A 13,415-nucleotide genomic window follows, 5' to 3' on the forward strand; every position below is an offset into this window, starting at 1 on the left:
GGAGCTGGCTTTCAAGCCAGCTCTCCGCATGTGCTGGCTTTGTGGACCTGCCTACCCCCCCTTGCTGCCTCCCACAGAGACGGGGTGGGAGGCAGGAGCCGGTGCTATAGTGGCTACTGCTTCAGAACTTGTTGGACACCACGGGGCTAGAGCATCCATCTGGGATATTTGAGACCCCACTGGGAGAGAGAATTGAACATGGAAAATGCTCTTGCCACTGAACTGTGAAAGATTCTGGTATGGGGCTCCCTCAGTCTCTCATGTGGGTACTTGCATTCATATTCCTCTGTAGATAAAGAATGAAAGAGTGATTGAAGGAGAGGGGTGTAGGCCCTGCGTCTCTTACTTCCTATGTGGGTGCCCTAGTCTCTGGACAGTAGCCTATGGTCCAGTAAGCGTATGCACATTTATCCTTAGTAGAAAAGTCATTTTCTTTCTCTTTCAAACATTAATGCAAAGCAGGTACTTTTTAGTTTGCATGAGTAGTATCCACACAGGTCCATTAGTGCACAACCCTTTAGTGTCCTGTGCAACTCACATCCCATAGTGTGCACTGTGGTGCAGTATAGATATAGTCTTTAGGGCACAGCCCAAATGTAAATAAGTACGCCCAGTCAGCATGCTCAAAGGCTTTCCTTGTCAAGTGAGCAATGCCTGCAATCCTTACTGATTTAGCAAACTGTATTCTGTTAGTACCTGTGAAGTGTTTTGTCTGTTGTGCTTCTAATTTTAACAAATCTTGTCACATCTGGACATGTTAAGATCAGGATGATGGATTGCAGTTGGAGCTACAGCAGTCCTCTGAAGATTATAATACCAAAATTTAAAAAGACTGTGAGTCTGTTTGACCCACATTGTGTGAAAGATTTCTGCTTCAGATATAACAGGAGAGATTGAAAGAGAAATCACAGGTTTAAACAGCTATTGGGATTGCAATGAATTACATAAATCGTATAACACTGACAAAACGCCATAAAGCTTCCATGCCTGCATCATTGTAATTACCCCCTAAGACCTCTTCCTGTTGCCTATTGAAAGAGGCTTACAAAGAAGGAATGTTGGGGTTTTGCCTTTAATTTATTTGCTGCTTCATGAGTACTAAGCCTTTAACACACAACTGAGCTAGGCCACAGTTATGTGCTAATTTGGCAGTGAGTTGAGAACTGCAGGTTTATAGAGTCTTCCAGGAAGAATAGTATAAACAAGATCTGCATATGTGTGCATCTCGTATCACACAAACACAACTATACTGAAATAAGGTAGCAAAAGTTAAGAAATGGTAGACCTAATTCAGTTCTCTTGTGAGAATAGGTTGTGATAAAGTGGTCAGTTACATGATCACATACTATTTTCATTAGGCCCCCTGCCTCGTTCAGTGCACAGGATGGGCCTGCTCTGGGGAGGAATCAAGGTTGTGTAGTGAAAGAGGAAGTTATTTTTAGGCCGTGTGCTTGGTTGGCTGCAGACAAGGGGACAGACGGAATTGCCAGTCCCCTGGGTGTGGTGGTGGTGGTGGGGTATATGTCTGCACTTCCAGAAGGTCAGGGACTTGAGTGGAATTGGGAACTAACCTGCCCTGGCCTGCCTAGAACTCTGGGGGCGATTTAAATTGCGGGAGCTCCTGCCACTGTCATCACTATCTCAGTAGTGGTCCTTTTAAATTGCCAGGCCCAGAGCAGTTGCTCTCCCTCCCCTCTACCCTGTTCTCCACCCTCCCCCTGGCAGGCTTGGCTGCAGATGCTGAAAGATGTGTAGTGAATGAAGTAGGGGACTGCACAAAGAGAAAACATGGTCCCATGGTTCCAGCATTTAAATACTGCTTTGGAGAACTGGATTCTGTTCCTGTCTCTACCAGAGTTCTTGTGTGATGCTGGTAAGTCAGTTAAACCAGACTTTTCACAAATGGGCACAGTATGTGCATTCCTCATTTTCTGAATGTCTGACTTGCACATTCAGCTGCAACTGAAGTCACTGGGAGCCGTTCTTTGGGGGGGTCCCACAGTGTTCATCCCATCCATCCTATGGATGGGAACATCCACTATACTGAGTATAGTCCTCAGGGCAGTCTGAAGGCGTGGCGCAGGGTGGCAGCAGGGGTTGGGCCTCCTGTAATCATCACAGTGACAGAAGCTGTGTGAAGCGGCCCAGCAGCCTGCTCTGTTCTGCCACCGTTTCCCATCTGGGTAACTCAACCTGACCCCAGCTTGCTCTGTTCCCTTGAGCTCATGAGGATCTCACAGGTTCTAGGTCTGTCAGGGATCTAAAGATCTTTGCCAAATATGTATATTGTGGTTTGTAAAGAAGGATGGTCCCAGTCTCCTGTGACATGGATCAGAGTAGCTTACCAAAGGAGAACACTTCTTTGGTGAGAATGCTTTGACTCTCACTGTGCCTAAGGCTGTTTTAGTCGTGGATATATTTATTAAACGTCATGGACAGTCACGGGTAGTAAACAAAAATTCACCTGTCCATGACTTCTCCTATATACCCCTGATTTAATCTTGGGGAGAGAGGGCCCGGGGGTTGCCGTGAGTGCTGGGATGGGGGGCAGCCCGGGGTCACTGTGGGTTCTGGTGTGGGATGGGGTTGGCAGGACTGGCAGGCTCCCTTCCTGGCTCTGTGCCTCCGTAGAAGGGGTGACATCCCCCTCCCTCAGCTCCTAGTTGGAGACATGGCTAGGCAACTCGGCACACTCCCTCTGCCCCGCGCACTCACTTTGCCTCCACCTGCAGGCCCTGGCCAATGGGAGCTGCAGTGTGCAGAGCTGCCTTGGCTATGCCTCCGCCTAGCAGCTGCACAAGATGATGTTGCTGCTTCCAGGGAACCCCCGCTGAGGTTAGCGCTGCCCAGAGCCTGCCCCAAATCACTTCCCCCTCTCACATCCAAACTCCTGCTGCTGCTGGCAAAAGGGGAATGTGGTGGCCTGAGACTGCTCCAGCAGCAGCTGCTGCTATTGGCCCTGGGTCTACTGGCCCAAGGGCCACCTGAGCTGCTCATGCACACCCTGGGTCGGGCACATCAGCTGCTGCAGAAGTCACAGAGGTCAGGGAAAGTCATGGAATCCGTGGCTTCCATGACACACTCGCAACCTTAACCGTGATGCCTGTGTAAAGGAATGAATACTACTGTTCAGATCCCTGAGCTTTGCCTCTGGCTTAGTTAAAGCCTTGCCATTTCTTATTGTCTCCATGTAAAAATATTGGAGAACTACTTCATAAGAGTTTGAGAGGGGTAGCCATGTTAGCCTGTAACTGGAAAAACTTAAACAACTAATAGTTTTGCAGCCCCTTAGAGACTAACAAAAAACATAGATGGTGTCATGAGCTTTCGTGGGCACAACCCACTTCTTCAGATGAATGGAGTTTAAGGGGTCAGTCCAGTTTTCAAATCAGTAGCACAGAGAAGGGGTGGCGGGAGATGAGGAAAAATAAGGGAAAAGAGGATATTTTTAAATTTTACAAATTCCTGGCAGTGGCTAACTACAAGCATTTTGTCTGCAAAGTGGTGCAAAAGTAATAATACCAGGTGCTCTCCCTTTTTTGGTACTGGTAGGAGAATGCAATTGATTTTTAACTGGTTACCTTTGCAGGTCAACGTGGGTACTTCAGATAGTCAAGTACTGAAGAATTTTGTGAACAAACTCCCTTCAGTTTTGTCTGGCAGACCAACAGTCTGGATATTACCATGGCTTCGATTTTTGAGATCAAGTTGTTTGTCTTACAGCTCCTGATATTGGGTCTCCTGGTGGGTTATTTTCTTGTTGGTAGCCTCTGTATGCTTTCCATGGTGGTAGTGGAAAACTTGGCCTATTTATTCTGTCTGTATTTGCTGACTTTAGTTGCCAGGTTTTCAAATAATTCTATTACCTTCTCTGATTTGGCATCTGTTGCATTGATATTTTTGTATTTAGTCTTCTCCAAGGTCCCCTGAATTACCCAAAATATCTGTTGACAAGAAAACCTTGACGGTCTCTTTTAATGGTTACCTCTAGATTTGAATCCTTGTTGGTTATCTTTATCAGACTGACTGGCCTCCCCAGTAGTGCTTTAGGAAAATCTTAGTACAGGCATTACCTGTAAGAGAAGTCTCTGAGGACCAATGTCAGTATAAAATTATAAAGCATACCACTGGTGCTACATAAATAATTATACAAAATTAAGAAAAGTTACATGAATGCAGGGACCATTCTATCTGCCTGCCATAACTGTTCCTGCCTGGTCCATGTCTTTTCTTTAATGCTTTAAATGTTTGTGGCTGCTGAAAATTGGAAGCATGCTGCCTTTGTTCTACTGCTGCTGCTTGTATCCTACCATCTGTTGCTCAAGGTGATGTGTGTGCTAGTCTTGGTATTGGGGGAGGCACTAGATTGGAGTAGCAATGACAACTCCAGCTGATGGGGGGGGGGGGGGCCATTGGTAATCCTCTGAGCAGTTTCAGCTCTACAACGCTTCTCCCTCTCTTTCCACTTCTTTGTCTTAAAGAGACAAGGAGGTTGAAGTAATATCTTTTATGGACCAACAGACTGTTACTATTGTACCGCTGTGTTTTAGAATAATCTGTATTGGGACCACATGTAGGAAATGTCATACTATAGGACTTACCTGTCCTTGTTCCTCTAGAACAGGGGTCTCCAAACTTTTCAGCCCGAGGGCCGCATTAACTATCAAACAGCAGTTCGGGGGCCGACTACACACTTGAGGTCCAAATAAAAAACAATCAAAACATGGATGTTGTTTTTAATTATTTATTTAATATTATTTTATTCAGTTATTATTTAATAACACATTGATACACTACACATGAACACCTGTATTAGTGTGAATGGTGAAATTGTTTCCTGGATGCCAAAATAGCAGACATTTCTGGCTTTAGATTTGTTGTCCCTAACATCAACAGTGACCTGAGATTATCATCGGACAAGTTTGTTCTCAAATTGTTCTTCACATATTTCAGACGTGGGGAACTCAGCTGTTGCTTCAGCCATGAAGACCTTGCACTGCTGAAAGTGCGTCAAGTTGTTGGCCTGTACTTGTTCCAAAAACAAATTAGCAGCATGCCAGGCACATGCTATGGGGCACTGCATTAATGCACTGGGGAAAACTCACCCTTCAGGCCAGCGAGAAGAAATCCAGAGAGTGAGAAAAATACTTAAAAGGAGCAAGGGACAAATGAAGCATTAAAAATTAACATTTTTCCTCACCTAGAAGCTGATTTTAGGCACTAGATCTGGTGTTTTAGGAGAGATCTGAAAGAATTTAATATCGATTTAAATCAGGGGTCACCTTTTTAAAGTTCCCGCCGGGGTTCACGTTCCCCCGCACGTCGCCGGGCGGGCGTTACCACCACCGCCCATCCTGCCCCCTGATTGGCCGGCTGCCCTGTCAGTCTGGGCGGGGGAACGCCGCCCATGCTAACCCCCGCCCCCTGCGCCGTTTGCCGCCGCGCGGCCGCTTCTCCTGCCCCGGCGCGGCGTGAGTACACGCCGCACACCCCTGACAGGGCCCCCCCACCGCGGCAAGAAGGGCCCGTTCGGCGGCACCCCAGGGACGGTCTCCACGGGCCGGATGAGAGGGCCTCGCGGGCCGCAGTTTGGAGACCCCTGCTCTAGAAAATAACAGAACTTATGTATCATGGTTTTTTATTTATATGCCTAATTTGTACGGATTTTATAATGCATTGTCGTGGTTTTTTTTCCCCTTCAAAGCATCTTTTTAATGTCTGACTGGCTTGCGTTGCTGGAAAATAGCCATGGTTTTGGATGACCTACATAGCTTAAAAGAAACCTATGCGTCCTTGCTCTCCTCAACTATGGAAGGTTTGGAGGTGGATTTTGACTCCAGACTGGAGGAAGATGACCTCAAACAGGATGGTATTCCTGAAGATTCCACCATCTTTGTAGCTTTTAAAGGAAATATAGATGACAAAGACCTTAAACAGAAACTGGGTATCATATTGAAGAATGTACCTAGTCTTTTACACATGGGTAATCCATTTTCTTGTCACTTCGTTCTCAATTCAGTTACTTAAGACTGTAATCAATTATTGGGATTATTTAAAAAAAAAATCACAGTACCTTTTTCTGTGCAGCAGAGAGCAAAAAACATGTTCTGAAATTCTTTAGCTGCCTAAAAGCATTATGATTGTATTATTAGTTCAGCATTTTTCCTCCCACTTACTGAATTCCCATGTCCCACTGCCAACTTTTTAACTCTTTTAACCAGAAGTCACATAGATATTTTATTTTATAGCATTTGGTCCATGTGTCATCTGTCTCGAGAGATTTTTCTGAGATACCCAGAAATTGTGTACATAACTGAAAACTTCACTACAGCAGCATCTCTTTAATGTGTCTGCTCAAAGGACCAGCAAAGAGGTCCGCTTAATGTGATTCTTAAGACTAGCAAAGAATGTGCTGCTTTTCCCCATTTCAGAGTGAGACTGGCTAGTTATGTGTGTCTGGAAAACTGATCAAGACATTACACTGTTTTTGTCAGTCATTTATTATATGGTTTTAAAATAGTCTTTATTGCGTGCTTTAGATAAGCATCCAAAATGAAAAAGTTAAATAGTTAACTGCCTTACTTAGAATATGTTCTAAGGCTTTTTTCCAGGTATTAGAGAATTTTAGTTATCTAGAAAAGATCTGTATAAAGAGTTTTAGTCCCATTTTACAGTTTGTCTAGAAAAGAGAGCTTTACTAGTTGTACCAGGTATAATTAAATTAAAATCTAAACTCAATATAGAGTTTAATGGTGTTCTCTTTAACTTTTGACCATAGAACAAGAAACAATGGGCTTAAACTGAAGCAAGGGAGGTTTAGGTTGGACATTAGGCAACATTTCCTAACTGTCTAGGTGATTAAGCATTGGAATAAATTGCCTGGGCAGACTGTAGAATCTCCATCATTGGAGATATTTAAGAGTAGGTTAGATAGAGGTCTTTCAGGGATGATCTAGATGGTGCTTGGTTCTGTCATGAGGGCAGAGGGCTGGACTTGATCACCTCTTGGTATCTCTTCCAATTCCAGTATTCTATGAATCTATAATTTAACTAAATGTACCCAGGATGACTCACTTTCTACATATCTGTTCTGGCTCCCACCTATTACTTTTGAAGATATACATAGTGAGGACATAGTAACTGGAGAGATTCAAAGTAACTAGCTTTCTGAAAATGCCTGTAAAGTTTTACGTTTTTTTGTATAGGCTCTCTAAAAGAGGTTAAGCAAGATAGTTGAAGTTAAGGATGTGTATTCTTAGAGGCTAGTAGAGTCCCAGAGGACACTTAGTTGGCCTCTTAAAATATTTTTATAAAAGTTTCACAACCGCACATATAGTGAAGACTGTTAGAGGAATGAAAAGCTGCCTCTGCCTGAAACTTAGCTCCTCTGTATACCCATTTGTTTTGAATAGCTACACTCTGCCAAACCAGTTTACGTAATAAAGTTTTAATTTTTGGATAGCCTCTCTGAGTTACTATATTGGCTGTGGTGTACTGGTTTTCATCTTTGTGGTCCTTTATGAAGATGACCGTGTGTGGTTTGGTAGGTAGCATGAGTACATACTTGTATGTCAGATCTTCCCCATCTCCACATATTGGAGTAACCATTGACAATCTTGAAAGCGAAATAGGTAGTTTGGTTTTCATCTTTGTTTTGCAACATTATTGCATTGTTTGAAAAATGGCTAATACGCCATTCCGTTTTTCTTTTAACTAAGAATCCAACAAGTTAAAATTGCAGAAGGTAGAACCCTGGAACAGTGTACGTGTTACATTTAATATACCGCGTGAAGCTGCAGAGCGGCTACGAATTCTGGCACAGAACAACAACCAGCAGCTCCGTGACTTGGGAATTCTCTCTGTTCAGATTGAAGGTATGTCACAGTGACTTGCATAATTAAAATTGCACTCCTGGATGACCCTACAAGAATAAGCTCAGGGCATAGTATGCAAGATTCAAACCAGTACAAGTAGCACTTCAGACCTTTGTGTCAGGGTGTCTCTTCTTCGCATCTTAAAGACTACAATTCAATTTTCAGTATATTGATCACATACTTGAGTAGTGGGCAAGAACACAGTGTATTAGATAATCACCCTATATCCAAAGTGCACATAGTAGATGAAAATTTGGCCTACTAATTTTGATACCATCTGTAAATGCTGCTTTGTACGTTGGTTCCTTTCTTTTCCTTGCCCTCCCCACCCCATGCATATAAGTGAACGTCACAGATTGTGTATTACTTCCAGGCGAAGGTGCCATCAACTTGGCTTTAGGTCAAAACAGAAGTCAAGATGTCAGAATTAATGGACCCTTGGGAGCAGGCAATTCAATACGAATGGAGACAGGATTTCCCATGCAGGGTGGCCAAGGTAAGTTCAATTTTGTTAAATTTAGTGTTATACATTATTAAATTTATTATTAAGTTTATGTAAACTCACTGATTGTAGTAGCAGTTGCTAGCAGAAGTGTAACTATAGTAACCAAAATGCATACAGGTTGAACCTCTCTTGTCCAGGACTCTCTGGTCTGGGAACATCAGTCATCTGGACCACTGATGTTGCTAGGCCAGAGAATCCTGGACCAGTGAGCTGCAGCTGTCAGGTGGAGGCCGGCAGTGGCACCCACCTGGCAGCCCAGCCAGTCTGGCATTTGCGGGGGACCGGGAGCCCTGACCACCTCTGATCCAGAAAACTCCCTTTTCCAGTGCCTGTCAGGTCCTGAGGGTGCTGGGCCAGGAAGATCCAACCTGTACCAGCTTCCCTGTGGTGTCATAGAACCATAGAGCTAGAAGAGACCTCAGAAGGTCATGAAGTCCAGCCCCCTGCTCTAGGCAGGACCAATCCCAACTAAATCAACCCAGCCAGGGCTTTGTCAAGCCGAGACTTAAACACCTCTAGGGATGGAGACTCCACTACTTCCCTAGGTAACCCATTCCAGTGCTTCACTACCCTCCTAGTGAAATAGTTTTTCCTAATATCCAACCTGGACCTCTCCCACCACAACCTGAGACCATTGTTCCTTGTTCTGCCATCTGTCACTACTGAGAACAGCCTCTCTCCAGCTTCTATGGAACCGCCCTTCAGAAAGTTGAAGGCTGCTATCAAATCCCCCCTCACTCTTCGCTTCTGCAGACTAAAGAGACCCAACTCCTTCAGCATCTCCTCATAAGTCATATGCTCCAGCCCCCTAATCATTTTGGTTGCCTTCCACTGGACCCTCTTCAATGTGTCCTCATGTTTTTTTTATTGGGGGGCCCAGAACTGGACACAATACTCCAGATGTGGCCTCACCAAAGCCGAATAAAGGGGAATAATGTCATCTCTGGATCTACTGGCAATGCTCCTCTTAATGCAACCTAATATGCCATTAGCCTTCTTGGCTACAAAGGCACACTGTTAACTCATATCCAGCTTCTCATCCACTGTAACCCCCAGGTCCTTTTCTGCAGAACTACTACTTAACTGGTTTGTCCCCAGCTTGTAACTATGCTTGGGATTCTTCTGTCCCAAGTACAGGACTCTGCACTTGTCCTTGTTGAACCTCATCAGATTTCTTGTGGCTCAATCCTCCAATTTGTCTAAGTCACTCTGGACCCTATCTCTGCCCTCAAGCATATCTACCTCTCCCCCTAGCTTAGTGTCATCCGCAAACTTGCTGAGGAAGCACTCCATCCCCTCATCCGGGTCATTAATAAAGATATTGAACAAAACCGGTCCTAGAACCGAACCTTGGGGCACTCCTCTAGAAACCGACCGCCATCCGGACATCGAGCTGTTGATCGCTACCCGCTGGGCCCGGCCTTCTAGCCATCTTCCTATCCATCTTACCGTCCATTTATCCAATCCACATTCCCTTAACTTGCTGGCAAGAATATTGTGGGAGACCGTATCAAAGTCAAGGTATATCACATCCACTGACTTTCCCATGTCCACAGAGCCAATTACCTCATTATAGAAGCTAATCAGATTGGTCAGACACGACTTGCCCTTTGTGAAGCCATGCTGACTATTCCTAATCACTTTCCTCTCTTCCAAGTGCCTCAAAATGGATTCCTTAAGGATCCCTTCCATGATTTTTCCAGGAACCGAGGTAAGACTGACCGGCCTATAGTTCCCTGGATCGTCCTTCTTCCCTTTTTTGAAGATGGGCACTACATTTGCCTTTTTCCAATCATCCGGGATTTCTCCCGATCTCCACGACTTTTCAAAGATAATAGCCAAAGGCTCCTCAATGACATTTGCCAATTCCCTCAGTATCCTCGGATGCATTAAGTCTGGACCCATGGATTTGTGTACGTTTAGCTTTTCTAAATGGTTCCTAACCTGTTGTTTACCCACAAAGGGCTGTCCATCTTCATCCCATCTTGTGTCACTTAGCGCAGAAGTCCAGGAGCTGACCTTTTCCGTGAATACAGAGGCAAAGAAAGCATTGAGTACGTCAGCTTTCCCCACATCATCTGTCACTAGGTTACCTCCTTCATCCAGTAGGGGCCGCACACCCTCTCTGATCACCTTCTTCTCATTAACATGCCTGTAGAAACCTTTTTGTTATCCTTCACATCCTTAGCCATCGCAATTCCATTTGTGCTTTTGCCTTCCTGATAACCCCCTGGCATTTTCGAGCTATACATTTAAACCCCTCCCTGGTCATTTGTCCAAGTTTCCACTTTTTGTAAGCTTCCTTTTTGTGCTTAAGTTCACCAAGGATTTTCCCTGTAAGCCAATCCGGTCTCCTACCATGTTTGCCTCTCTTGCTACGTGTCGGGATGGTTTCTTTCTATGCCTTCAATAAGGCTTCTTTAAAATACTGCCAGCTGTCCTGGATTCCTTTCCCCTTCATGTTAGCGTCCCAGGGGATTCTTCCCATCAGGTCTCTGAGGGAGTCAAAATTTGCTTTTTTGAAGTCCAAGGTGTGTATTTTACTACTGTCTTTTCTTCCTTTAGTCAGGATTCTGAAATCTACCATCTCATGATCACTGCTTCCCAGGTTGTCACCCACCTCCACTTCCCCTATTAGTTCCTCCCTGTTTGTGAGCAGAAGGTGAAGCTGCACACGGACCCTTGTCAGATCCTTCAACACTTGTCAAGAAGTTATCCCCAACATTCTCCAAAAACTTCCTGGATTGCCTGTGTACTGCCGTATTGGTTTCCCAACAGATGTCAGGGTGATTAAAGTTCCCCACGAGAACCAGGGCCCGCGATGTGGAAGCTTCACTCAGTTGTCTGAAGAAAGCCTCATCTACCTGATTGTGGCCTGTAGCAGACACCAACCACCACATCACTGCTGTTGTTTGCTCCTTTAAACTTAACCCTTAACCTTTAAACTCTCAACAGGTTTTTCTCCCTCTTTATACTGGAGTTCAGAGCAATCATAGTGCTCTCTTACATATAGTGCAACTCCTCCTCCTTTTCTCCCCTGCCTGTTCTTCCTAAACAATCTATACCCTTCCATGACTGAGCTCCAATCATGTGAGTCATCCCACCAAGTCTCTGTTATCCCAATTAAATCATATTTCTTGGACTGGGCCAGGGCCTCCAGTTCTTCCTGTTAGTTGCCTAGGCTTCTTGCATTAGTGTACAAACACCTCAAGTAACCAGTTAATCGCTCTATCTTCTCCATTCGAAACAGGGGTCCTCCTTTCTTGCTCGTTCCTCTCTGCATTTCTTCCCGGTATCTGACTTTCCCACTCCCCTCAGGGTTTTGGTCACCGTCCCCGGACGAACCTAGTTTAAAGCCCTCCTCACTAGGTTTGGAAGCCTGCCCGCGAAGGTGCTCCTTCCTCTCTTCGTTAGGTGGATCCCATCTCTTCCTAACAACCCTTGTGTCTGGAACAGAATCCCGTGGTCGAAGAAACCAAAGCCCTCTCTGCGACACCACCTGCGCAACCACGCATTTATGTCCTCAATTCAACGATCCCTGCCCAGTCCTTTCCCTTCAACAGGGAGGATGGACGAGAACACCACTTGCGCTCCGAATTCTTGGATCCTTCTTCCCAGTGCTACATAATCTGCAGTAACCCGCTCAAGGTCATTCTTGGCCGTATTGTTAGTTCCCACGTGGAGAAGCAGGAAGGGGTAGCGATCCAAAGGTTTGATCAGTTTGGTAAGCCTCTCAGTCACATCCTGAATGCGAGCTCCCGGTAAGCAACACACCTCTCGAGATTCCAGGTCCGGACGGCAGAGGCATGGCTCAGTCCCTTTTAGGAGGGAGTCCCCGACCATTACCACCCATCGTTTTCTTTTGAGAGTGGTGGCTGTGGAACCCCCATCCGTAGGACTACGCATCCCATGCCTTCCAGTAGATGGTGTTCCCTTCCGGTTTCTTCCTTGTGAGGTCCCTTCCAAAGCATTCAGCACTGCAGAGCCTATGGAGAGAGCCTGAAAGCGATTACTTACCTCTATAGCATTGGGGGATTCCCATGCTGGCTTTTTTCCCCTTCTGGAAGTTACATGCTGCCAGTTCTCTTTCTGGGCATGTACTTCCCTCTCTGGCTCCTCCACCTGCCGTGCTTGAAGGATTAAACGCTGCCTTCTATCGAGGAAGTCTTCATCCTGTTTGATCAAGCGTAGGGTCGACACTTGGGCCTCCAGTCCTCTAATTTTTTCTTCCAAAATGTCGACCAGCTTGCACTTCGTGCAGATGAAATCTGTTCTTTCTTCCAGGAGGAAGACAAACATGGCACACGCTGTGCAGGTAACAACAGCAGACCTATCACCATCTATCGCTGCTGTCCTGGAGAAGGGATTTAAAAAGAAAGGCAAGAGAACCTCACGCCCTTCCCAACTCCCTGTTTAAACTCCGTTAGCACTCACCTGTTCCAAGCTTCTTGGTCACTTGCCCACTGCCTTATAAAGCCCTGGAGTGCCTGAAAGTCCCTCCCCCTACCAAGGCTCAGCCAATCAGCAGAGGCTTCTAGAATTCAAACTTTAATTAGAAGCCAACAGTTTCCACCTGCCAATCACAGCACCTACCAATCATCATAGCCAATCACAGCACACACTCCCATCAGGGGGAGGGCAAAGGGGAAGGGAGAGGGAAGCCTCACTCAGAAACACAGGGGAAAAAACAAATAAAAACAAAAAAAGAACACACACCAACCCTCACTCACAAACACAAGCTCAGCACACAGTAAGAAAGCCCCAATAACAACACACACTTCCCTCAAGAGTCCTGTATCTGCTTCTCCTTTACCTGGAGAACTCCCTCTCTAAACTCCCTGTTAGCATTCACCTGTGTCAGTGTCCCATCCTATGTAAAATATCCACTGTGTGAAGTAGGGATGTTAAATATCGATTAATTGAATAGTTGGGTAACCTCATGAATTCTTATTGGTTAATCGACTATTCTGTAGTCCCCTTGGGTGGGATTGGCAGACAGTGTGCTCCAGCCCCACTCCTGGGGAGCCCCCTGTCAT

At 45.4% G+C, this 13,415-nt stretch overlaps 1 protein-coding gene across 7 annotated transcripts in view; it reads left to right on the forward strand.

Moving 5' to 3' along the window:
- Positions 1-13,415, forward strand: part of NCOA6 (nuclear receptor coactivator 6) — a 76,991-nt gene that overhangs the window by 16,059 nt on the left and 47,517 nt on the right. For 3 of the 7 annotated variants that reach the window (XM_075901411.1, XM_075901413.1, XM_075901407.1), the window contains exons 3-6: positions 3,590-3,744; positions 5,705-5,983; positions 7,719-7,874; positions 8,248-8,370. In XM_075901411.1, the coding sequence (XP_075757526.1) occupies positions 5,749-5,983; positions 7,719-7,874; positions 8,248-8,370 (514 nt within the window). In that variant the 5' untranslated portion in view covers positions 3,590-3,744; positions 5,705-5,748. Of the gene's footprint in view, positions 1-1,725; positions 1,874-3,589; positions 3,745-5,704; positions 5,984-7,718; positions 7,875-8,247; positions 8,371-13,415 lie in introns of those variants that run through there. The other 4 variants (XM_075901408.1, XM_075901409.1, XM_075901410.1 and 1 more) reach the window with 4 other exon arrangements.

Source organism: Pelodiscus sinensis, chromosome 18 (genome assembly GCF_049634645.1).
Source record: "Pelodiscus sinensis isolate JC-2024 chromosome 18, ASM4963464v1, whole genome shotgun sequence".
Classification (NCBI taxonomy): Eukaryota; Metazoa; Chordata; order Testudines; family Trionychidae; genus Pelodiscus; species Pelodiscus sinensis.